General features: G+C 38.7%; 1 protein-coding gene across 1 annotated transcript in view; it reads left to right on the forward strand.

The window, feature by feature from the left end:
• The window catches only part of nrbp1 (nuclear receptor binding protein 1), a 43,829-nt gene that overhangs the window by 6,913 nt on the left and 10,254 nt on the right, over positions 1-26,662 (forward strand). The window contains exons 3-11 of the mRNA XM_062035026.1: positions 11,285-11,407; positions 13,333-13,434; positions 13,516-13,605; positions 13,677-13,717; positions 13,805-13,899; positions 13,966-14,049; positions 14,118-14,176; positions 26,306-26,404; positions 26,482-26,614. Of these exons, the coding sequence (XP_061891010.1) occupies positions 11,285-11,407; positions 13,333-13,434; positions 13,516-13,605; positions 13,677-13,717; positions 13,805-13,899; positions 13,966-14,049; positions 14,118-14,176; positions 26,306-26,404; positions 26,482-26,614 (826 nt within the window). The remainder of the gene's footprint in view (positions 1-11,284; positions 11,408-13,332; positions 13,435-13,515; positions 13,606-13,676; positions 13,718-13,804; positions 13,900-13,965; positions 14,050-14,117; positions 14,177-26,305; positions 26,405-26,481; positions 26,615-26,662) is intronic.

Raw genomic sequence — 26,662 nt, forward strand, 5'->3', positions numbered from 1 at the left:
CAGAAAAACATGTAAAGCGACTTTGGGTACTTAGAAAAGCGCTATATAAATCCCAGGTATTATAATACAATCATGTTTAACACATATAGATTCCTTTCTTTCATGAAGACAAGAATATAAGTTGGTGTATTACCTGATTCTGATGACTTGCATTGATAGGAATCAGACAGTGGTGCTGATAAGGTCCGCATTTTCAAATGGAGGAGAAAAAAAGTCCTCCTTTCTGTCCAATACCACATGAAAATGGTTGGTTTTTGGCATCTTATTTGTCCAGCTTCCGTACTCCTTTGTATACACTTTACAAGAAATACATTGGCGTCAAACTCCGTAGCTTGCTAGCTTGTGCACGCCAGCTTTCTGAGACTCTTATTTTGTTAGCGCAGGCAGGATGAAGCAGCGCTTTTATTGTGCAACTGTGCAGTCGGTCTTTGGAGTTTTGACGACAAGTACGGCGCCAGAGTCTGTTGAAATAAAAAGTGTTTCTCGCCTTCCTGTCGGTAATTTTTTCTTAATAATGAGCTGGCAGCAGCCAGTGTCATCTCAGAAGACCCGTGGGTGCCGTGAATGTCAATCAAGTGACGAAAGTGACGTCATAGTGAAGATTTATGATCGCTCATTTTTAGGACTATTTTTTTAATGCCTGGCTGGCGATCGACGTAATGAGAACCCCTGAATTAGACTGATACATAATGTTGGATATAGAGAACATACAAACGCTTTATTTATTGAGTCAAAAATATTAAAGTTTGATGATTTGGTAAAATTGCAAACCGCTAAAATTATGTGGAATTAAATGATGGAATGGATTAAGTAAAGAAGTTAAACATTGTACTGATATGATCCAGTTTAAGAGGTTGTTCAAATGAATAGTGCTTACAAAGTACAAAAGAAGAATTATGAGAAATACTTTCAACCTTATTGAAAATAAGATATTCTTTATCTCAGTATATTAATAATGACTGAATTAATTAATTACATATTACAAAACTGTTGTATATACTAATTCACAGATATTTTATTATTAAAAGGTCAGTAAATGATGTATATATTTGTAAACGCTATGAAGTGGGAAAGGGGTAGGATTAAATAAGCTTTACTTTTTCCTACTTCTGTAAAGGCCTACAGAAATGCGATTTTCTTATTTAAACGGGGATAGCAGGTCCATTCTGTGTCATACTTGATCATTTCGCGATATTGCCATATTTTTGCTGAAAGGATTTAGTAGAGAACAACGACGATAAAGTTCGCAACTTTTGGTTGCTGATAAAAAAAGCCTTGCCTGTACCAGAAGTAGCGTGACGTCACAGGTTGTGGAGCTCCTCACATCTGCACATTGTTTACAATCATGGCCAGCAGCAGCGAGAGCGATTCGGACCGAGAAAGCGACGATTTCCCCATTAATTTGAGCGAGGATGAAAGATTTGTGGATGAGGAAAGTGAGAGTGAAGGACTAGAGGGCAGTGGAAGCGATTCAGATAGAGAAAATGCTGTGAGAGGCGTTTGGGACCTGATATTCAGCTGGGAATGACTAAAACAGTAAATAAACACAAGACATATATATACTCTATTAGCCACAACACAACCAGGCTTATATTTATTATGCCACAAATTAATCCCGCACAACAAACCTCCCGTCCATATAACCCGCCAATACAACTCAAACACCCGCACAACACACTCAATCCCACAGCCCAAAGTACCGTTCACCTCCGCAAAGTTCATGCAGCACATATATTTCCCCAAAGTCCCCAAAGTTACGTACGTGACATGCACATAGCGGCACGCACGTATGGGCAAGCGATCAAATGTTTGGAAGCCGCAGCTGCGTACTCACGGTACCGCGTATCCAACTCAAAGTCCTCCTGGTAAGAGTCTCTGTTGTCCCAGTTCTCCACAGGCCAATGTGTATCCAACTCAAAGTCCTCCTGGTAAGAGTCTCTGTTGTCCCAGTTCTCCACAGGCCAATGGTAAAGCTTGACTGTCATCTTCCGGGAATGTAAACAATGAAACACCGGCTACGTGTTTGTGTTGCTGCAGCCGGCCGCTAATACACCGCTTCCCACCTACAGCTTTCTTCTTTACTGTCTCCATTGTTCATTAAACAAATTGCAAAAGATTCACCAACACAGATGTCCAGAATACTGTGAAATTTTGCGATGAAAACAGACGACTTAACAGCTGGCCACAATGCTGTCCCAAAATGTCCGCTACAATCCGTGACGTCACGCGCAAACGTCATCATACCTAAACGTTTTCAGCAGGATATTTCGCGGGAAATTTAAAATTGCACTTTACTAATCTAACCCGGCCGTATTGGCATGTGTTGCAACGTTATGATTTCATCATTGATATATAAACTATCAGACTGCGTGGTCGGTAGTAGTGGCTTTCAGTAGGCCTTTAAGTGAAATGATATGAAACTGTGATGTATTATGATGTGGTCGGATCATGTTTTGTTTTGTTTTGTTCTGTTAGTTTTGGACTTCCTTAGTTGTTTTGTGCACTTAGGGGTTTTTTTTTAGTCACCATGGTTACTTATGATTTTCACCTGCCTTGTACGCGCACCTGTTGCTTATCAGAGACTCTATTTAAGCCTGCCTTTTCCGGTCACTCGTCGTGGCTTCATTGTTTGCATTTGCAACAGTTACGTTGGCATTCTGGTGTTCGAGCGCATGATTCCTGTGCTAAGTTACCTTAGCTTCTAGTATTCCTGTGCTAAGTAAGTTTTTGCTTTAGCTTCTCGTGCGAACGGCACGCTTTCTTTTTGTTTCGTTCCTGTCTGTTGTAATGTGTATGATTTTATGAGAAATAAATCATCTCCTACCTGCACGCTTTCGTCCGGAGCCGTCAGATTTGCGTCCTGGGAGAACGAACCGCAGCATGCTGCAGTTGCACCCTATCGTGACAAATGACTGAGCTACGTGATGTCTCACAGGGCATTTCTTGTCGGGACGGGATTCGTTCCCAGGGATTCGAATAAAGAACCAACTCTTTTTTCTTTACTATAGTGGTCTCGATAACGGCTACCGGTTCTCAAAAAGGGATTTGAGTCCGAGGACTCTGTTCTTTTCACCAAAAATGATTCCCGGGCGCGGCACCGCTGCTGCCCACTGCTCCCCTCACCTCCCAGGGAGTGAACAAGGGGATGGGTCAAATGCAGAGGACAAATTTCACCACACCTAGTGTGTGTGTGACAATCATTGGAACTTTAACTTTAACGTAACTTTTCTTATCGAACAATTGGGAAAACCGGGTTCGAGCATCATCCCTAGATGTATCCCTGCTAGGGCTGGACGATTACAATAAAAAAAAATAATAATCACAAATAATTTTTGATTGCTATTGAAATCACGATTAGGATGGATTTGACATTTAAGTGAAATATTTTCAGTTTGGTTTTGAGAGAATTTTTTTTGCTCTCCATATTTTGTTTAGTATGTTGAATGATGTTCTTACTTTCCCTATTCTGGATTTGACATCTTCATCTGCCCCTCCATCTACACTGATTATGCTCCCCAAGTATGTAAAACTGACTACCTCCTCTAATTGATTATGGTCCATTGTTATTGGTGTATTGTTCTTGTTATTGATACGCATGACCTTTGTTTTTTGTGAATTGATCTTAAGCCCAAGAAATGCAGCAGCTCTTTGTAGTTTTTGTGATTTGTCCTGCATCTGTTGGTGAGTGTAAGCCAGGAGAGCTAGATCGTCAGCAAAGTCTAGGTCCTCCAGTTGTTCGGTAAGGCTCCACTGTATGCCGGTTTTTCTGTTTTTGGTTGTTTGGTTCATGGTCCAGTCAATACAGAGGAGGAAAAGGAAAGGCGAGAGCAGACATCCTTGCTGCACCCCAGTCAGGACCTCGAAGGCCTCCGATGGGCATCCGTCATGTAGGGGGTAGCGGGGGTGTATATTGTAGCGTCTCGGAAGAGTTAGTGCTGCAAGGGGTTCTGGGTACTGTATTTTTCGGACTATAAATCGCAGTTTTTTTCATAGTTTGTGTGAAATTATTAACACATTGTCGTAAAATATCAAATAATATTATTTATCTCATTCACGTAAGAGACTAGACGTATAAGATTTCATGGGATTTAGCGATCAGGAGTGACAGATTGTTTGATAAACATATAGCATGTTGTATATGTTATAGTTATTTGAATGACTCTTACCATAATATGTTACGTTAACATACCAGGCACGTTCTCAGTTGGTTATTTATGCGTCATATAACGTACACTTATTCAGCCTGTTGTTCACTATTCTTTATTTTAAATTGCCTTTTGAGTTGAGTTGAGTTTGAGTTTATTTCGAACATGCAAGCATACAACATGATACATCACAATTTCCAGTTTCTCTTTTCAACATGTTCGAAAAGGAGTAGGAAGAAGCAGAGCTTATTTAATCCTACCCCTTTTCTTTACATAACAGTTGCTGAAACTTTTTTTATTCACTTCCTGTTCTCAAATTTTTCACAATAAACTCCATATGTAATCACAATAAAAATAAATAAATAAATAATAGTAAGAATTTAATAATAATAATTGGTGAAGAAAGTCATATTTCATATGATGAGATAAGTAAGATTACTTTAAGAATGAATGAATGAATGGATGAAATAAATTGAAAATGTTTGTCATGGTTCTTCTTCTTTGTACTTTGTAAACACTTTAAGTTTGAAGAGTTTCTTGAAGTGGATCATATTAGTACATTGTTTGATTGCTTTGCTTAATCCATTCCATAATTTAATTCCACATACTGATATACTGAAGGTCTTAAGTGTTGTACGTGCGTACAAATGTTTTAAATTACATTTTTCTCTAAGATTATATTTCTCCTCTTTTGTTGAGAAGAATTGTTGTATATTCTTGGGTAGCAGGTTATAGTTTGCTTTGTGCATAATTTTAGCTGTTTGCAAATTCACTATGTCGTGGAATTTCAGTATCTTTGATTCAATAAATAAAGGATTTGTATGTTCTCTATATCCAACATTATGTATTATTCTAACTGATCTTTTTTGTAACACCGTTAATGAATGAAGTGTACTTTTGTAATTATTTCCCCATATTTCTACACAGTAGCTCAGATATGGTAACACTAGTGAGCAGTATAGACTATGAAGTGATTTTTTGTCTAGAACATGTTTTGCTTTATTCATTATTGACGTGTTTCTTGCTACTTTATGTTGTATATTTTTTACGTGAGATTTCCAGTTCAATTTATCATCAATCATTATACCTAGAAATTTGGTTTCATTTACTCTTTCAATTTCTATTCCGTCTATTTGTATTTGTGTTTGACTTTCTCTTCTACTATTACCAAATAGCATTATTTTAGTTTTACTAAGATTCAACGATAGTCTGTTTTTGTCAAACCATCTTTTTAATTTGTTAATTTCTTCTGTTATTATTTGTATTATCTCCTGTGTGTTCTCTCCTGAACAAAACGCTGTTGTATCATCCGCAAATAATACTAACTTTAAATCTTTTGTAACTTTACAAATGTCATTTATATAGAGATTGAATAATTTAGGTCCTAATATTGATCCCTGAGGTACACCACAGGATATATTTAGCGTTGTAGATACGTGTTCGCCTAGCTTCACGTATTGTTTCCTGTTCGTTAGATAACTTCTTATCCAGTTTAAGACTAACCCTCTGATGCCATATCGTTCTAGTTTTTTGATTAAAACATTGTGATTAATTGTGTCAAATGCTTTAGTTAGATCCATAAAAACTGCTGCTGCACATTTTTTACTGTCTATTGCATTGGTAATTTCTTCTGTAATTTCAATTAAAGCCATTGAAGTTGAGACATTAGCTCTGTATCCATATTGGTTCTCGTCGAGTATTCTATTTTTATTCATGAAACTCTCTAATCTGTTATTAAACAGTTTTTCAATGATTTTAGAAAATTGTGGAAGTAAAGAAACAGGTCTATAATTTGTAAATTGATGTTTATCTCCAGTCTTATAAATTGGTGCAACTTTAGCTATTTTCATTTTGTTTGGAAATGTACCTGTTTGAAATGATAGGTTACTAATATACATTAATGGTCCTGAGATCTCTTCTATAACCTTTTTTATCGTATCCATATCAATTCCATTACAATCAGTTGAAGTCTTAGATTTACATTTTTTCACGATTATAACTATTTCCTCCTGTGTCACATTACTGAGGAACATGGAGTTGGGATTTCGCTCTATGGTATCATTATAGTCCTCAATTGGAACTGGGTCTGGAATGCTTTCTTCCAATTTTGGTCCAATATTTACAAAATAATTATTGAAGCTTTCAACTACTTCCTTTATGTTGTCATTGTTTTTATTTCCATCTAAAAAGTATTGAGGGTAGTCCCTCTTTGTGCCATTTTTAATAATGCTATTGAGGATGCCCCATGTTGCTCTCATATTATTTTTGTTCCTGTCCAATAATTCACTGTAATATTCTTTTCTACATGATCGTAGTATTTCTGTTAACTTGTTTTTATACTTTTTGTACTTAATTTCTGCCTCTATAGTTCTTTGTGCTATAAATTCTCTATATAGTGTATTCTTCTTCTTACAAGCATTTTTTAATCCTTGTGTCATCCATGGTTGGTTATTCTTTCTCTGTTTATTACTAAGTTGTATCCATGGACAATGTTTGTCATAAAGTATTATGTACTTGTTTAAGAAATGTTCATATGCTTCATCAACCTCTTTTTCATTGTACACATTGTCCCAATCTTGCTTTTGTAGCTCAATTTTGAAAGCAGTCATCCTCTTCTCTGTGCACAGTCTTCGAAATGTCCTTTTGTCTTCCATTTTCTTCTTGTAGTGTCCATCATATATTGTAAAAACTGGCAGATGATCACTAACGTCGGTAATAAGTAGACCACTTGTAGTGTTATTGTCAAACTCATTGGTAAAAATATTATCAATAAGCGTGGCACAGTGTGCTGTGATTCTACTTGGCTTTGTGATTTTTGGATATAAACTGATGCTGTACATTGTATCAATGAAGTCATCAATAGACTTTTGCTTGTTAGGGTTCAATAAGTCAATATTAAAGTCACCACATAAGAACATTATTCTTTGACCATTATCCATGTAAGTAGCCTTGATCCATTCTTCAAATGTTTCTATACTTGACTTAGGTGATCTATATATACAACTGATGAAAATGTTTTTGCTTTTTTCCTGACATATTTCAATGGTTATACATTCTAAGATATTATCTATAGCAAATGACATGTTTTTTACCACTTTGTAGTTCAGGTTCTTCATCACGTACACAGCTACTCCTCCTCCATTTTTGTTGGTTCTGTTGATGTAGTTTAGTTCATATCCCTCCAGATCAAAATCTATTCCTTTTTTATCATCAATCCATGTTTCTGTAACAGCAATCACTTTGAATGGTTCGTTGATGTGTTCCAAAAAGTTCTTAATGTTGTTGTAGTTTGCATACAAGCTTCTGCTATTAAAATGAATAATTGACAATTTGTTATTGCATGTAATGTTGCTATTATATTGATCATCTGTATAATAAAAACAATTATTACTGATGTGGGAGAAAAAATTTGTATCTGGATCTATATCATTTTCCAAATCCTGGTTTTTGTCATCTTTGTTGCAGAAATTTTTTAGTTCCATATTTTCTTGTTCAACAATCTTTGATGTTGTTTCAATAATCTCAATAAGTGTAGGTGAATGCAATCCTGAATGTAGGTCCTCTTGTTTAGTCGTCCCTTGGAACATAGTAGTGTCGATGTTGAATTTGGGTGTTTGTTTTCTGTCAGAGTCCATTATCATCGTTGTTTTGGTAGCTGTGTAAACTTTAAAAATTGTCCAGGTCCTTGATGTCATGGACAACAATTACTCTTGCTTCTGGACCTCCATTCAGCTTGATGTAGATTTTACAGTTGGTGCTCCAAGTTCCCTGGATTTTTCCCTGCCTTCTCAAGTCGCGTGCTTTCTTGGCGATTCCAGCATTGCGTTTTGTGAGATGCTCATTCATGTACACATTTGTTCCCTTCAGCTTCTTTCCCTGTCTCAGCAATGCCATTTTAGATTTTCTGTTTACGAGTTTCACGAGCACGACTGGAGTGGCGTTGTTGTTTCTTCCGTTCAGTGGGATGCATGTTTCGATGGTATTAATGTCAATTTCAATTTCCTTTGATTGCAGAAAGTTGACCACTTGCTGTTCTGCTGAGATCATATCCATTTCATCTGGTTCACCTTCATTATTCACAGCTTTCGCATAGGATCTTGGTTTAATTCGGTGCCCAGTCACGATGATATCATTCATTCGTTTGTCCTGATCCATTTCATCTATGATATTCCTCAGCATGTTGTTGTCTTCTTGAAGGATCTTCATTTGTTTGCTCATTTCAGTGGCTTCATTATTTCTTCTGTTCTGAGATTGCAGATTTTCTATATTTTCCTACAGACTTTTCACATCTTGTTGGTGTTCTGTTGTTACTTTTCTCAGATATTCTTTCAATTCTTTCATTTCTTCTTTCATTTCTTTCAATTCTTTCATTTCTTCTTTCATTTCTTTCATTTCTTCTTTCATTTCTTTCATTTCTTTTTTCATTTCTTTCATTTCTTCTTTCATTTCTTTCATTTCTTCTTTCATTTCTTCAAGTATTTGTATTATCACTTCTTGGTTCCCATCATGTCTTGTGTCCAACCTCAAATCTTGTTCCCAGTTGTGTTCTGTATCAGCTGACCCCGAAGGTTTCGGGATTTCAATCTTTCCTTTACCTTTTCGCATCGCGGCAGTCACTGACGTCACTGCCTCTTGCTTGTGTCTTAACGGCAGTTGCTTCTTTAGCGACTTGCGGCACTTTAACTTGTTTTTTCCAACAATTTCGTATCTTGCGCCGTTCAGAGATCAATTTGAGGTTTCAGCCTGTCAACTTATATCACTCTGCGACGTCGGGATCACTTTAAAACAGCTGTAAACTCTCCGTAGCTTTTGGTTGCTAGGCAACCGCTTTGAACTGCGGCAAGGCGCCTTTGGCTTGAGTCTAACGGCTCTCTCAACTCGCCTTCTTTCAGCGTACCAGTGCCTCTCAACTGACCAAAATCAGATTGAAGATGCCAGAGTACTCTCCTGTGGCTGTGATCGCAAATCAGTGGTCAAAATCTTCAGATTTAACAAAAAACTCTGGTAGCAAGAGCGGAGCCTTTCTCTTTTGCGTCCTTTCTCATTGACAGGAAGTGACGTCAATGTAGCTTTCAAATGTCTATTCTTGGTGTTGGGTTTTATCAAACACATTCCCCCAAAAAATGCGACATATATGTTTTTTTCCTTCTTTATTATGCATTTTCTGCCGGTGCGACTTATACTCCGGAGCAACTTATACTCCGAAAAATACGGTAATTGTTCTGTTGTGTTTATGTTGTGTTACGGTGCGGATGTTCTCCTGAAATGTGTTTGTCATTCTTGTTTGGTGTGGGTTCACAGTGTGGCGCATATTTGTAACAGTGTTAAAGTTGTTTATACGGCTACCTTCAGTGTGACATGTATGGCTGTTGACCAAGTATGCTTGCATTCGCTCGTGTGTGTGAAAAGCGGCATATATTATGTGACTGGGCCGGCAAACAAAGGCAGTGCCTTTAAGGATTATTGGCGCTCTGTACTTCTCCCTATGTCCATGTACACCAGGGGTGGGCAATTAATTTTTACCGGGGGCCGCATGAGCAACCTGAGCACTGCTGGAGGGCCACACCAACAATATTTCAATTAAATTTTGCTTAAATTATTTTTGATATACCGTAAGATAAAAAATAATAATATTTTAATTTAACCTAACTTATCTTTATACAAAAGCAGATGGCTTTTGATGGTTTTATTTTTAACACTGTCTTACACAACACTTCCTGATGTACAATACCATGCAAAAATTTCAATTTCTGTCACTTTATCCTGCATCCTCTTTGTTGTGAACGTAGCACGCCTGTAAGGTGATTGGCGAAGAAGGAGGAAGCGTTGCTGTTGCGGAAATGAGGAGTGAGGATAGCTGTGCGTGTGGAAAGAACGAGATAAGTTGAGCTGTGTTAGTATAGCTTGCTCAATAAAAGTTTAAAAAGAGCGTCAGACTTGGTGTGCACTTCTTCTGGACTCTACAATTGATGTCAGAAGTGGGATGAAATGCCTCCCAGTTCGCCTTGCCATCAAACCTGGGAGTCTTCATTGAGGGCGGAATTCCCCCATGGCAAGCAGCGTGAGCTGCACCTGTAGACACTGCCTCTCTCTCTCTCTCTCGCTCTCGCTCTCGCTCTCTCTCTCTCTGCGGCGAGCTCCTCACGTGGCACGTACCTCTCGATGACGTAGCAGGCTGCGCACACAATTAAGCTGTGCAGTATGCGCAAAGTTTTACTTCTGACATCAATTGTAGCGTCCAGAAGTGCACACCAAGTCAGACGCTCTTTTTAAACTTATATTGAGAAAGCTATACTAACACAGCTCAACTTATCTCGTTCCTTCCACACGCACATATCCTCACTCCTCATTTACGCAACTCAAGAACACATCAACTTCAGCAGGTGGTTACACTATATTCTTTAAACACAGCAACATGTGTACCACAAATTAAGCACACGGCTTTACCTTTACTTGGCAGTCCATGTCTTGTTGAAAACACGCCATTCGTCATCACCTTTTCTTTTTTAGCGTCTCTGGGATAACCGGGCGGACCGCCCATAAATAACACTTTTCAAAATAAAAGCAGCACAGTTGTTTTGCACGCACAACATAGATGTTTTTTTAAATTTATTTTGTAATTTGTGATTGCGCACGAGCATACGTCCACATGGAAGTCATACAAATAACGCTTTTCAAAACAAAAGCAGCACCGTTGTATTGCACACTCGAGATAGATACTTTTTAAAATGTATTTTGTAATTTATGATTGGCCTCACGCGGGCCGGACAGGGACGTACAAAGGGCCGAATGCGGCCCGCGGGCCGCAGAATGCCCAGGTCTGGTGTACACAGTGCGTTTTATGAAGACATACATTTTACTTTTTGAAACCGATGCCGATAACTTTGAAACCGGTACCGATAATTTCCGATATTACATTTTAAAGCATTTATCGGCCGATAATATCGGCATCCCGATATTATCGGACATCTCTACTTTCAACCTCTACTGTCACAATCTCCAGAATTTGCACGCATGTTGCGTGGCCCATTAATCTTTTTTTAATGATCGAAATTTAAAATTCAATTGTCCAGCCTTAATCCATGCAGGAATTGTGTTTTTAACAATAAAATGCTCTGATACCTTTGTCCTCCTTGTAGGTAAATCAGCGTAATGTACCAGGCATTGATAACGCTTACCTGGCTATGGACACTGAAGAAGGAGTGGAGGTGGTGTGGAATGAAGTCATGTTCTCAGAAAGGAAAAACTTTAAACTACAAGAGGTAGGTAGGCCCTTAGTTGAGCCCTTGCTTGACACCATGTGTCACACAAGCTGTTGTTGGGGACGGACGATATATTAATATTCTTCCATATCACAGACATGATGAAGAGGCCTGCGGGTGCTTTTTAGTTGGGGAGGGGTCCATTGCAACACTTATTTACTCGTAGAGAAGAGTGATACGATCTCATTTCAGTCATCAAAAGACTGGATTTGCAGCTAGACACCTTTTTGAAAAAGTGTATCAGCAAAGAGCTTAATTACAGTATCAGTAAATGTGAGGGCAAAGTTGCTAAATTGGCAACACCTGCTTTGTCATCTTATTCTCTGGCAGACCAGGAGCAGCGTTCTCTGACCTCATGGTCATTTCTTACCAAGTATATTCCGCAACACCGCAGCAACGTAACATGTTGTATTGGGGATATGAAACAAACAGATCCACCAGCTGTTGAGTTCTTTGTAAATGACAGTATGGCAAGTGTAACACACTTATATTGTCGTTTGCATTACAATATTCAAATAATGTAAATAACACTTATCTCAAATTCAAATTGTATATTCCCGCTGTCATCTTTTTAGTAATGTGTTTGCAGTGTTTGTTTTGCTGACTAAAGTCTTTGGGCCGAAAATTTGCGGTGACCGTAAATTCGGTGCGTCACTTCTTTTAATGTATCAATCAATCAATAAATGTTTATTTATATAGCCCTAAATCACAAGTGTCTCAAAGGGCTGCACAAGCCACGACATCCTCGGTTCAGATCCCACATAAGGGCAAGGAAAAACTCACAACCCAGTGGGATGTCAATGAGAATGACTATGAGAAACCTTGGAGAGAACCGCAGATGTGGGTGATCCCCCCAACCCCCCCTCGATGCAATGGACGTTGAGTGGGTCTAGCATAATATTGTGAAAGTCCAATCCATAGTGGATCTAACATAATAGTGAGAGTCCAGTCCGTAGTGGATCTAACATAATAGTGAGAGTCCAGTCCGTAGTGGATCTAACATAATAGTGAGAGTCCAGTCCATTGTGGATCTGACATAATAGTGAGAGTCCAGTCCATAGTGGATCTAACATAATAGTGAGAGTCCAGTCCATAGTGGATCTAACATAATAGTGAGAGTCCAGTCCATTGTGGATCTAACATAATAGTGAGAGTCCAGTCCATTGTGGATCTAACATAATAGTGAGAGTCCAGTCCATAGTGGATCTAACATAATAGTGAGAGTTCAGTCCATAGTGGGACCAGCAGGAGACCATCCCGAGCGGAGACGGGTCAGCAGTGCAGAGATGTCCCCAACCGATGCACAGGCAAGTGGTCCATCCCGGGTCCCGACTCTGGACAGCCAGCGCTTCATCCGTGGCCACCGGACCTGTGCCCCCTCCACCCCTTCCACAAGGGAGAGGGGGGCAGAGCAGAAAAGAAAAGAAACGGCAGATCAACTGGTCTAAAAAGGGGGTCTATTTAAAGGCTAGAGTATATAAATGAGTTTTAAGATGGGACTTAAATGCTTCTACTGAGGTAGCATCACTAACTGTTACCGGGAGGGCATTCCAGAGTACTGGAGCCCAAATAGAAAACGCTCTATAGCCCGCAGACTTTTTTTTGGCTCTGGGAATCACTAATAAGCCGGAGTTCTTTGAACACAGATTTCTTGCCGGGACATATGGTACAATACAATCGGCAAGATAGGATGGAGCTAGACCATGTAGTATTTTATACGTAAGTAGTAAAACCTTAAAGTCGCATCTTAAGTGCACAGGAAGCCAGTGCAGGTGAGCCAGTATAGGCGTAACATGATCAAACTTGTTTGTTCTTGTCAAAAGTCTAGCAGCCGCATTTTGTACCAACTGTGATCTTTTTCGTGTGTATACATACACTATCAGTGCTAGCTGTTATTGAGCCGTTTTTCTAATTTCTCTCTGCAGGAAAAAGTCAGAGCCGTCTTTGACAATTTGATCCAGCTGGAGCATTTAAACATTGTGAAGTTCCACAAGTACTGGGCGGACGTTAAAGAGAACAGAGCCAGGGTAGATCAAAAACACTCAGGTTTTTGTCGTCCAACAGCGCTTGTATTCCATTGTTGACTTGTTTACTTGTCTTGGCTACAGGTCATTTTCATCACAGAGTACATGTCCTCTGGAAGTCTCAAACAGTTTCTGAAAAAGACGAAGAAGAATCACAAGACCATGAATGAAAAGGTGTGCAAGAGAAGTATAGGCCAAAGCAAACTATTGTGATTATTGTAATCCTGTGGTGATATTTCTTCCAGGCGTGGAAGCGCTGGTGCACACAGATACTGTCTGCTCTTAGGTGAGCTTCTGCACTTTATTGTTAATCTAACACATCCACTTCTGCTATCCTCCGCTCCTTACCGACGGTTCTACTTTACCACCTCAGCTACTTGCACTCGTGTGAGCCTCCCATCATCCACGGCAACCTGACCTGTGACACCATCTTCATTCAGCACAACGGTCTCATCAAGATCGGCTCAGGTAGATGACATACAACAATAGAGATCTTCATCGTAGCCAAGCTAAAACAACGGATTATTTTTTTAGTGGCCCCGGACACCATCAACAACCATGTCAAAACATGCCGGGAAGAGCAGAAAAGCCTTCATTTTTTTGCTCCAGAATATGGAGGTAAGATTTGTTTGATGGAGTAGTTGTCTCACATGCAGTATTATGGATGTTATATTCATATTTTCTAGCTGTTGCCAATGTCACCACTGCAGTGGATATCTACTCCTTTGGAATGTGCGCTTTAGAGGTGAGGACTTGCATTCCATTGGCTCTTTAAACCACATGATGAAAAGGCATCATTTGTGCTGCAACACAAACAAGCGTTCATTCACGAGTTACTCTACTCTACTTTTTTCCTACAATTTGGACCCTGCGCCTTATAAAGCAGCGCAACAAATTTATGGAATTGCTTTGCTGATGGTCATAATACAAATAGTTTTAAAAACAAAAACAAGCAAACACACTAATAAGGTGTGTTAAAGGCCTACTGAAATGAATTTTTTTTATTTAAACGGGGATAGCAGATCTATTCTATGTGTCATACTTGATCATTTCGCGATATTGCCATATTTTTGCTGAAAGGATTTAGTATAGAACAACGACGATAAAGATTGCAACTTTTGGTATCTGATAAAAAAAGGCTTGCCCCTACCGGAAGTAGCGTGACGTAGTTAATTGAACATATACGCAAAGTTCCCTATTGTTTACAATGATGGCCGCATGAAGTGAGAGAGATTCGGACCGAGAAAGCGACAATTTCCCCATTAATTTGAGCGAGGATGAAAGATTTGTGGATGAGTAAAGTGCAAGTGAAGGACTAGTGGGGAGTTGAAGCTATTCAGATAGGGAAGATGCTGTGAGAGCCGGGGGTGACCTGATATTCAGCTGGGAATGACTACAACAGTAAATAAACACAAGACATATATATACTCTATTAGCCACAACACAACCAGGCTTATATTTAATACGCCACAAATTAATCCTGCATAAAAACACCTACGTGTTTGTTATGCTAGCTCCTAGCTCCTCTGCTAGCTCCTAGCTTCATAGAACACGCCAATACAATTCAAACACCTGATCAACACACACAATCACTCAGCCCAAAAGACCGTTCACCTAACCCAAGGTTCATAAAGCTTATATATTTTTAAAAAGTTACGTACGTGACGCGCACATACGGTCAAGCTATCAAATGTTTAGCAGCCAAGGCTGCATACTCACGGTACCTGATATTCAGCTGGGAATGACTACAACAGTAAATAAACACAAGACATATATATACTCTATTAGCCACAACACAACCAGGCTTATATTTAATATGCCACAAATTAATCCTGCATAAAAACACCTACGTCTTTGTTATGCTAACTCCTAGCTCCTATGCTAGCTCCTAGCTCCATAGAACACGCCAATACAATTCAAACACCTGATCAACACACACAATCACTCAGCCCAAAAGACCGTTCACCTAACCCAAGGTTCATAAAGCTTATATATTTTAAAAAAGTTACGTACATACGCAAAAAAAAGTTGCGCACATACGGTCAAGCGATCAAATGTTTAGAAGCCAAAGCTGCATACTCACAGTAGCACGTCTGCGTCTTTGTCATCCAAATCAAAGTAATCCTGGTAAGAGTCTGTGTTGTCCCAGTTCTCTACAGGCGTCTGTGTATCGAAGTCAAAAGTCCTCCTGGTTAGAGTCTCTGTTATCCGAGTTCTTCCATCTTGACTGCATCTTTCGGGAATGTAAACAAAGAAGCGCCGGCTGTGTACTGTTGTTGCTGACTTCGTTCGAAAAATATGTCCATTTCGCACCGACAACTTTCTTCTTTGCTTGCTCAGCTTCTTTCTCCATAATGCAATGAACATGATTGCAACAGATTCACGAACACAGATGTCCAGAATACTGTGGAATTATGAAATGAAAACAGAGCTTTTTCGTATTGGCTTCAATGTGGAAGGCATACCCGTGTTCCCCGGGCTACGTCACGCGCATACGTCATCCTCAGAGGCGTTTCGAACCGGAAGTTTAGCGGCAAATTTAAAATGTCACTTTATAAGTTAACCCGGCCGTATTGGCATGTGTTATAATGTTAAGATTTCATCATTGATATATAAACTATCAGACTGCGTGGTCGGTAGTAGTGGGTTTCAGTAGGCCTTTACCGTATTTTCCGCACCATAAGGCGCCCCGTGTTATTAGCCGCACGTTTAATGAACGGCATATTTCAAAACTTTGTTTACCTGTTAGCCGCCCCGTGCTATTAGCCGCACCTACGCCACGCTAAAGGGAATGTCAACAAAACAGTCAGATAGGTCAGTCAAACTTTAATAATATATTACAAACCAGCGTTCTAACAACTCTGTTCACTCCCAAAATGTAATGTGCAAATGTGCAATCACAAAAATAGTAACACTCAAAATAGTGCAGAGCAATAGCAACATCAATAACTCAACGTTGCTCATACGTTAGTGTCACACAACACACAAAATAAACATTTAAAGCTCACTTTCTGAAGTTATTACTCATCTACAAATCCCTCGAATTATTCTTCTTCGGTGTGCTTCACTTGTTTTTTGACACCATCTGTGATGTGGACGCGCATGCAGTCGTAGATCAACAGGAACGGCGCTGCGTGAAAAAAGTCACCCGGTGTCTTCGCGTAAACGTCTATCAACCACTCGCTCATTTTTTCTTCATCCATCCATCCATCCCTTCGAGTTAGCTTTTATGATGACGCCGGCTGGAAAGTTCTCTTTTGGCAAGGTCTTCCTTTTGAATATCACCGTGGGTGGAAGTTTCTGGCCGTTAGCATGGCAAGCTAGAACCACAGTAGGACGACTTCTCATTCCCTGTGGTGCGAATATTCACCGTACGTGCTCCCGTTGTATCCACAGTGCGGTTCACATGAATATCAAAAGCCAGTGGAACCTTGTACGCGTGTCTCTTAGTAGGAGACATTTTGTTGTCTTTACAGAAAAACAAATGAAATTAAATATCCGCGAGCTTCTTCTTCTCCGGGGGCGGGTGCTCACCTTGGCGGTTGCTTACAGTAGAAGAAGAAGCGCTTCCTCTTCTATGGGGCGGTTGCTTACCGTAGAAGAAGAAGCGCTTCCTCTTTTACGGGGAAAAAAGATGGCGACTGTTTACCGTAGTTGCGAGACCTAAACCTTATGAAAATAAATATGAATATTAATCCATATATAAGGCGCACCGGGTTATTAGCCGCACTGTCTGCTTTTGACAAAAATTGTGGTTTTTAGGTGCGGCTTATGGTGCGGAAAATACGGTAATTGTGCTAACGGCGCCATATTTTGGACAAGTTCACTCACTGTGGGTGCTGCAGTGTCCTTCAATTTAGTCCTTTCAACCGAAAGTAGAATTGCCGTTCAGTCTTCTAGCCGTCCCCACCTTTTTTTACTTGTATGGATCCTCTATCGATCACTCCAAGCAACATTTGTAAGTTTTACATTATAACTTAAACTGTTTATACTTAATAAAACCGTTTCATGTTTGATGTCTGCAGGAATGTTAGGAATATTTGTATGTGCTATGAAGCTAGTGTTGTTAGCGTTAGCTAATATGTAACAAGTGTCTGTGTTATTACTAACTTACAATTTCATAATTTTTGTATTGTTTCGATTTCACAAATTCCTCAGTAAATTCACCAAAATGTCACAGTGGAGTTATTGAGTATGTTTAACTGATTGGAGAGTTGAGTCTCTTTAGCTGATTGGAGAGCTAGCTTTCGCAGCTAGTGGGTACATGACGATGACCTCTGTTTTGTTTGGTCAGCCATTTTACTGCCGTGTTACAGGCACCGTTTGGAAACAATTAAGGATATGTGTACAGCTCCACTAATGGACATTGGAGTGTTACTTTCAATACAGCTCCACTAATGGACATTGGAGTGTTACTTTCAAAGGCAAAATTAAAGTATTGCTAGTAACATAATTTTATATGGGACTTTATTGTATTATATGTATACTACATGTTCCAAAAAGAAAAAAGCATAAAACACCACCAGAATTAGAGATATTACAAGTCAAAGTGATGAAGCTTAGTGTTACGCTCATGACTCGGTGTAACTAAACATTACCCTATAAGATGAAGGCAATTGCATTTTATTGATATTTAAAATGTATTCAATGTTTATAAATTACTATTTAAATATACTAAACGTAAAAAAGGGAATACATATTCAAAATAAGATAATTAAATGAAATCTAGTTTGGTTACGCCATCATGAGCGCAACACAAGGTTGTAAAAGTTTCAACCACAATTCTAAATAAGATGTCAAAAGCAAACTGAAATCAAATACACACAGCTTAAAGATTGATCAATACCTATTTAAATTTAGTAATACATAAATATGATGATTTATCAAAATATAAAAGAAACATACCTGAACAGAACGCTCATGATGGTTACACCAAAAAGTAACGCTATGAATCTCGTTTTTCCAAGTTTTTGGGGCATTTTTATGCTATTTCCAAGCATCTCCTTTTTATTATCGTTGATTTTAAATGGTCAAACTAATGCATATTATATATGCATGCCCTAGTAAACAAAAAAAAGTCATATTTATTTTGATTGTTACATTTTGAAGTACATTTGTGCAGGTGGGTGCGAATGTACCCACTACCAGAGCTGTACACATGTGTAATTAACAGGGTTCGTACGGGTGCTTAAAAACCTTGAAAATGTTTGGCATTTTAATGTTGTGTTTTCAAGGTTTGAAAATGCTTGAATTTTGTAAATGTTCATCATATTTTTCAGCAGTCTGACTCAATAGGCTAATTATGAAATGGAAAAAAATCAAATAAGTTTCCTTAAAAATGAAAGCTACACGCTTGATCTGTTGGCTTTTTATTTATTTATTTATTTTTATTTTATATATTTTTTTCTAGTAATGATTTTATCTTCAAACAGTTTCGTACAACTGCAACAATTTTCACAAAATGTTACAACTTTATTTTTGTAACGTTACTTGTTTTTTCCATTTTCCTAGTGTCACAACTTCTCTGTAATGTTAAGAACTAATTTGTGTACAATTTTAACTTCTTTCCAGTAAAATAAAAAATATTGAAACGTCATTATTTTGTTCTAGAGTTGGACACAATTACTGCAACTTTTTATCATAGTATTGAGCCATTAATATAACATTTGTAATATACGGTATTTCTCTTTGATTCTGGTCTAAGCATTTTGTGTGTCCTGATTATATGTATTAATACAGCAAGAAAAATGATGGCATCAATAGAAGAAGCTTCCCAAAAGGCTGAGGTTCAATCATGTTAAAGACTGATGTGTTGTCAACAACAGGGCTTGCATCAGCAATGATATTCTGATGCAGGAATTGTTCATATTTGACACATTCCACAGCTCGCCCCTTCTTCATGTACTCGGCGATGCATCTTATTGGTCGTTTTCGTCTAAAAGCCTTTGAATAGTTTCTTGGTTGATTTTAAGCCTTGCCGCAAAGTCTTTTAGGCACAAAAACAATCGACATCTTTCATTTCCTTGTTGAGACGAAGCTATTCTTCTTCTCCTCGATCTGTTGGCTTTGCATGAGCCCTTACATTAGGTTGTTGTCATGCCCCCAAGAGGACAATGGTTGTCGTTTTAATGAACATTAGATGGAAAATGACAAATACAAACTTTGGATAAAACGTGGACCAAATCCACGTGTAGCCTGCTGCAATGTATGCAAAAAGGAAATCCAGTTTTTCGCAACAGGAGAGTCGGCTCTCTCGAGTCATATGAAAGGTAAACCACAGATTACTAACCCTACAAGTTAACTAACATTAGCTAAAGTTTTGTTTTCTAACCTTTTAGTCCATCTTAGAACAGGCATGTCCAAAGTGCGGCCCGAGGGCCATTTGTGGCCCCCAGCTAATTTGTTAACGGCCCCTGGCACATTCTGCAAATATTACAATAAAAATGTAAAACATGAAAAAGTGTAATAAAAGAGTAAACCTCACCCACAAGACCCACACCTCCCACCACCTGAACAGTTTTTTCCCCTCGGCCATCAGGCAAATGAACAATAACTCCTAACAGCAGCTCCTTGAATTCCTTCTAAGTCTATCTGATAGCTCAGTTGCAGCTCTTTTTATTACCAAATATGTGTTATATGTTTTTATGTCGCACGTTTGCACCAAGAAAAATTCCTAGTTTGTGAACCCGTTCTCAAACAATGGCAATAAAACTATTCTGATTCTGATAAACAGGTGACATGTAACAAGAAAAAGTGGCAATGTTGACACTAATAACACAAAGCTGCCATGCGGACTGTTATTGACCTATTGAAGGCTCCAATTACTTCACTGGAACAATTCCACTTTGAAATATTTTGGGGGGAAATTATTGCATATTTTGTGCAAAACAAAGTTTTCTTTCTCAAAAAGGGCAACAAACAAACAAAAAATGAAAACGTTAAAAAATCTTATAATCAACAGATCTACAGACTTCAGCGTTAATAGTAAAAAAAAATAGAAATTTGGCTTATTATCAACAATTTTTTTATTGTTATGAATTATTGACCTATTTAAAGGCCTACTGAAACCCACTACTACCGACCACGCAGTCTGATAGTTTATATATCAATGATGAAATCTTAACATTATAACACATGCCAATACGGCCGGGTTAACTTATAAAGTGACATTTTAAATTTGCCGCTAAACTTCCGGTTCGAAACGCCTCTGAGGATAACGTATGCGCGTGACGTAGACCGGGGAACACGGGTATGCCTTCCACATTGAAGCCAATACGAAAAAGCTCTGTTTTCATTTCATAATTCCACAGTATTCTGGACATCTGTGTTCGTGAATCTGTTTCAATCATGTTCATTGCATTATGGAGAAGGAAGCTGAGCAAGCAAAGAAGAAAGTTGTCGGTGCGAAATGGACGTATTTTTCGAACGTAGTCAGCCACAACAGTACACAGCCGGCGCTTCTTTGTTTACATTCCCGAAAGATGCAGTCAAGATGGAAGAACTCGGATAACAGAGACTCTAACCAGGAGGACTTTTGACTTCGATACACAGACGCCTGTAGAGAACTGGGACAACACAGACTCTTACCAGGATTACTTTGATTTGGATGACAAAGACGCAGACGTGCTACTGTGAGTATGCAGCTTTGGCTTCTAAACATTTGATCTTGACCGTATGTGCGCAACTTTTTTTTGCGTATGTACGTAACTTTTTTAAAATATATAAGCTTTATGAACCTTGGGTTAGGTGAACGGTCTTTTGGGCTGAGTGATTGTGTGTGTTGATCAGGTGTTTGAATTGTATTGGCGTGTTCTATGGAGCTAGGAGCTAGCATAGGAGCTAGGAGCTAGCATAACACGTACCGTACCGTACGTGCGCGTCACGTACGTAACTTTTTAAAAATATATAAGCTTTATGAACCTTGGGTTAGGTGAACGGTCTTTTGGGCTGAGTGATTGTGTGTGTTGATCAGGTGTTTGAATTGTATTGGCGTGTTCTATGGAGCTAGGAGCTAGCAGAGGAGCTAGGAGCTAGCATAACAAACACGCAGGTGTTTTTATGCAGGATTAATTTGTGGCATGTTAAATATAAGCCTGGTTGTGTTGTGGTTAATAGAGTATATATATGTCTTGTGTTTATTTACTGTTGTAGTCATTCCCAGCTGAATATCAGGTCACCCCCGGCTCTCACAGCATCTTCCCTATCTGAATAGCTTCAACTCCCCACTAGTCCTTCACTTGCACTTTACTCATCCACAAATCTTTCATCCTCGCTCAAATTAATGGGGAAATTGTCGCTTTCTCGGTCCGAATCTCTCTCACTTCATGCGGCCATCATTGTAAACAATAGGGACCTTTGCATATATGTTCAACTGACTACGTCACGCTACTTCCGGTAGGGGCAAGCCTTTTTTTTATCAGATACCAAAAGTTGCAATCTTTATCGTCGTTGTTCTATACTAAATCCTTTCAGCAAAAATATGGCAATATCGCGAAATGATCAAGTATCACACATAGAATAGATCTGCTATCCCCGTTTAAATAAAAAAAATTCATTTCAGTAGGCCTTTAAGGTTCCAATTACTTCACATCAAATATTCCACTTTGAAATGTTTTGGGGGAAAATGTTGCATAGTTTGTGTGTTTGCCATATAAATAAGGGTTTTGACATAAGGGGCATGAACATAAAAACAAAATTTAAAAAAACGTTATAACGACAGACAGACCTGAAGTTGGTCTCGAGATTCAAGCGTTAAATGAAAAAATAATAATTGATGACTTATTTCTAACATTTTTATGACTGAGACCCTTCCGGGTACCGGGGACCAAACTTGAGGAAAGCCATAAAGGTTAAAAAAAAACAACCTATATATTGTATTGGTTTTAAAAAAAGGAAAAATATAAAAATGGCCCACGCATGCATTGATTTTTCAGTCTGTGGCCCTGAGTGGAAAAAGTTTGGACACCCCTGTGCTAGACCTAAACTGCGAGATCAGTGCTAGATTACATGGTAATTACGGACAGTTATTAGGAGCTATGAAAGGAAAAAAGTGAGCATTTATCAATGATAAATTATAATGTTAAGAACTTCCCTCAACTAAAAATCGATTTTGTTATCAAAGCCACAGTTATAAGGCTAGATATGCTTAATGAAATGTCACCGAGGTGTTGTGAAACAAACAAAATATTTTCCTTTAATGTATAATCCTTGTAGGAGCCTAAATGCTGTTTAAGTTCATTTACATTTTATGGAAGGTGCTTTATGTTTATTCAGCCAAAATGGGACTATTCACTTTATTTGCATAATACAAAAATGTATATATTGCATGCTTAGAATAATTGTAAGGTACACTTTATTTGTAATTATTACATTTGTTTGAATAATTTGATGACGTACTATTTTATACTGCTTTAATACAGTGAAGATTACGTAACTGTTAAATTGCATATATGGCGGAAGGATCTGTGTGGTAATATGGTTCGGACACAATGTATTATGGGTAATGGCAGTCAGGTATAGAGGAATCGAGCCACACAGTTTTTTGACCTTACTCTTACTTTTTCTAACTCTTTCTTACTGTAAGAAACTCGCTTTATTTTGCCATTCATTTGTCCGAATCTCTCTCACTTCATGCGGCCATCATTGTAAACAATAGGGAACTTTGCATATATGTTCAACTGACTACGTCACGCTACTTCCGGTAGGGGCAAGCCTTTTTTTTATCAGATACCAAAAGTTGCAATCTTTATCGTCGTTGTTCTATACTAAATCCTTTCAGCAAAAATATGGCAATATCGCGAAATGATCAAGTATCACACATAGAATAGATCTGCTATCCCCGTTTAAATAAAAAAAATTCATTTCAGTAGGCCTTTAAGGTTCCAATTACTTCACATCAAATATTCCACTTTGAAATGTTTTGGGGGGAAATGTTGCATAGTTTGTGTGTTTGCCATATAAATAAGGGTTTTGACATAAGGGGCATGAACATAAAAACAAAATTTAAAAAAACGTTATAACGACAGACAGACCTGAAGTTGGTCTCGAGATTCAAGCGTTAAATGAAAAAATAATAATTGATGACTTATTTCTAACATTTTTATGACTGAGACCCTTCCGGGTACCGGGGACCAAACTTGAGGAAAGCCATAAAGGTTAAAAAAAAACAACCTATATATTGTATTGGTTTTAAAAAAAGGAAAAATATAAAAATGGCCCACGCATGCATTGATTTTTCAGTCTGTGGCCCTGAGTGGAAAAAGTTTGGACACCCCTGTGCTAGACCTAAACTGCGAGATCAGTGCTAGATTACATGGTAATTACGGACAGTTGTTAGGAGCTATGAAAGGAAAAAAGTGAGCATTTATCAATGATAAATTATAATGTTAAGAACTTCCCTCAACTAAAAATCGATTTTGTTATCAAAGCCACAGTTATAAGGCTAGATATGCTTAATGAAATGTCACCGAGGTGTTGTGAAACAAACAAAATATTTTCCTTTAATGTATAATCCTTGTAGGAGCCTAAATGCTGTTTAAGTTCATTTACATTTTATGGAAGGTGCTTTATGTTTATTCAGCCAAAATGGGACTATTCACTTTATTTGCATAATACAAAAATTTATATATTGCATGCTTAGAATAATTGTAAGGTACACTTTATTTGTAATTATTACATTTGTTTGAATAATTTGATGACGTACTATTTTATACTGCTTTAATACAGTGAAGATTACGTAACTGTTAAATTGCATATATGGCGGAAGGATCTGTGTGGTAATATGGTTCGGACACAATGTATTATGGGTAATGGCAGTCAGGTATAGAGGAATCGAGCCACACAGTTTTTTGACCTTACTCTTACTTTTTCTAACTCTTTCTTACTGTAAGAAACTCGCTTTATTTTGCCATTCATTTGTTCCCACATCGTTATTGTTGTACGTTTTTGAATGATTAAGTTGACAAGTAAACGATACAAAACGAAGAGGAGTGTCTGGAGATTTGTTTGTTGTTGCCGCAGCAAGTGGGAGCAGGAGAAAGTAGAGGAGCGTCAAGCTAAGGCTTCATTAGGAAGTTACAATCCTTATATTAATGTGAAACAGTTTTGCTAATAAATGACTGAAATTGACATTTTGAGGGTGCGTGTATTCATATCACATTATGCAGTTTACAAGCACAAATACAGTGTAAATCAATCCGTGCTGTTCGATGTCATTGAGTGCTGCAAGTAAGAAAAAGAACAAGACATTTGAAAAACAACACAAATGGAGACACGTTTCCAAACACCAATGACATTGAATAGTCACACTGCTTCATTTTCTATGCCCCATTCAGTTAATAATAACTGCTGGTTCAATGATAGGCTTAGCTTTTAGCAGATTTTCCTTTTTTTCCTACAGACAGCATTTGGCGACATCAAACAACAAGGCTATGGATTGATTCACACTGGTTTTTGCCTTTTGAAGGGTACTGGAAAAACTGGAAAATGGATCTTGAAAGCCCTGTAAAAAGTGCTTGAATTTGGCCATGGAAAAGGTGTACGAACCCTGAATTAAACATTTACAGAATTTTGCTGGGTAAATAACTCAAATCGCAACGTATATATCTACGTCTTATAGTCCGGTGTGGCTAATATACGGGAAAACATTTTTCTTTCTGAAATTTAGTGGGTGCGGCTTATTTGCCGCTGCACTCTATAGTCGGGAACATACGGTACACTTTTTGTCCTGCATAAGTAGCCTAGTAAGATCGCCAAAATATGACAAATGACCATCACTATGACGCAACTACAACCTCAATAATATCATCTTTGTCAAGGTTCAGTTCTTTGATTGGATCTGACAAGATTGATAAGTATACCTTATAGAGATGTCCGATAATATCGGACTGCCGATATTATCGGCCGATAAATGCTTTAAAATGTAATATCGGAAATTATAGGTATCGGTTTCAAAAAATAAAATGTACGACTTTTTAAAACGCCGCTGTACGGAGTGCTACACGGGCATAGGGAGAAGTACAGAGCAGTTGCGTCTCCCAGTCATACTTGCCAACCCTCCCGGGAGACTCCCGAATTTCAGTGCCCTTCCCGACAATCTCCCGGGTCAACCATTTTCCAGAATGTCTCCCGATTTCCACCCAGACAACAATATTGGGGGCGTGCCGGCCCAGTCGCATAATATATGCGGCTTTTCACACACACAAGTGAATGCAATGCATACTTGGTCAACAGCCATACAGGTCACACTGAGGGTAACCGTATGAACAACTTTAACACTGTTACAAATATGCGCCGCACTGTGAACCCACACCAAACAAGAATGACAAACACATTTGGGGAGAACATCCGCACCGTAACACAACATAAACACAACAGAACAAATACCCAGAACCCCTTGCAGCACTAACTCTTCCGGGACGCTACAATATACATCCCCCGCTACCCGAACCCCCCTCCCCAACTCAACCCTGCCCACCTCAACCTCCTCATGCTCTCTCAGGGAGAGCATGTCCCAAATACCAAGCTGCTGTTTTGTGGCATGTTAAAAAAAATAATGCACTTTGTGACTTCAATAATAAATATGGCAGTGCCATGTTGGCATTTTTTTCCAATAACTTGAGTTGATTTATTTTGGAAAACCTTGTTACATTGTTTAATGCATCCAGCGGGGCATCACAACAAAATTAGGCATAATAATGTGTTAATTCCACGACTGTATATATCGGTATCGGTTGATATCGGAGTTGGACAATATCGGAATATCGGGTATCGGCAAAAAAGCCATTATCGGACATCTCTAATACCTAATGTTGTGGCCAGTGAGTGACCGTGTCCCTTCTGTTTTAACCCCTTTGTTTGTTCCTCACTTGGACAGATGGCAGTGCTAGAGATCCAAAGTAATGGAGATTCATCGTATGTTTCCCAAGAAGCCATTAACAGTGCCATTCAGTTTCTGGAGGACCCCTTGCAACGGGTAAGTCTTTTCAGCATGGGGGGGATACACAGAGACTCTCAAACTCTGTTTTTTGTTGCACCTCTTAATTTATCCAGGAGTTCATCCAGAAGTGTCTTGAGGTGGACCCCAGTAAGCGTCCCACTGCCAGGGAGCTCTTGTTTCACCAGGCCTTGTTTGAGGTGCCCCTGCTCAAGCTGCTGGCCGCACACTGCATTGTCAGCCACCAGCGTGAGGATATACCACCGCTTCCTGTTTATTTGTAGTCAGTGTGTTAGG

The sequence above is a fragment of the Entelurus aequoreus genome, linkage group LG23 (genome assembly GCF_033978785.1).
Source record: "Entelurus aequoreus isolate RoL-2023_Sb linkage group LG23, RoL_Eaeq_v1.1, whole genome shotgun sequence".
NCBI classification, from domain to species: domain Eukaryota; kingdom Metazoa; phylum Chordata; class Actinopteri; order Syngnathiformes; family Syngnathidae; genus Entelurus; species Entelurus aequoreus.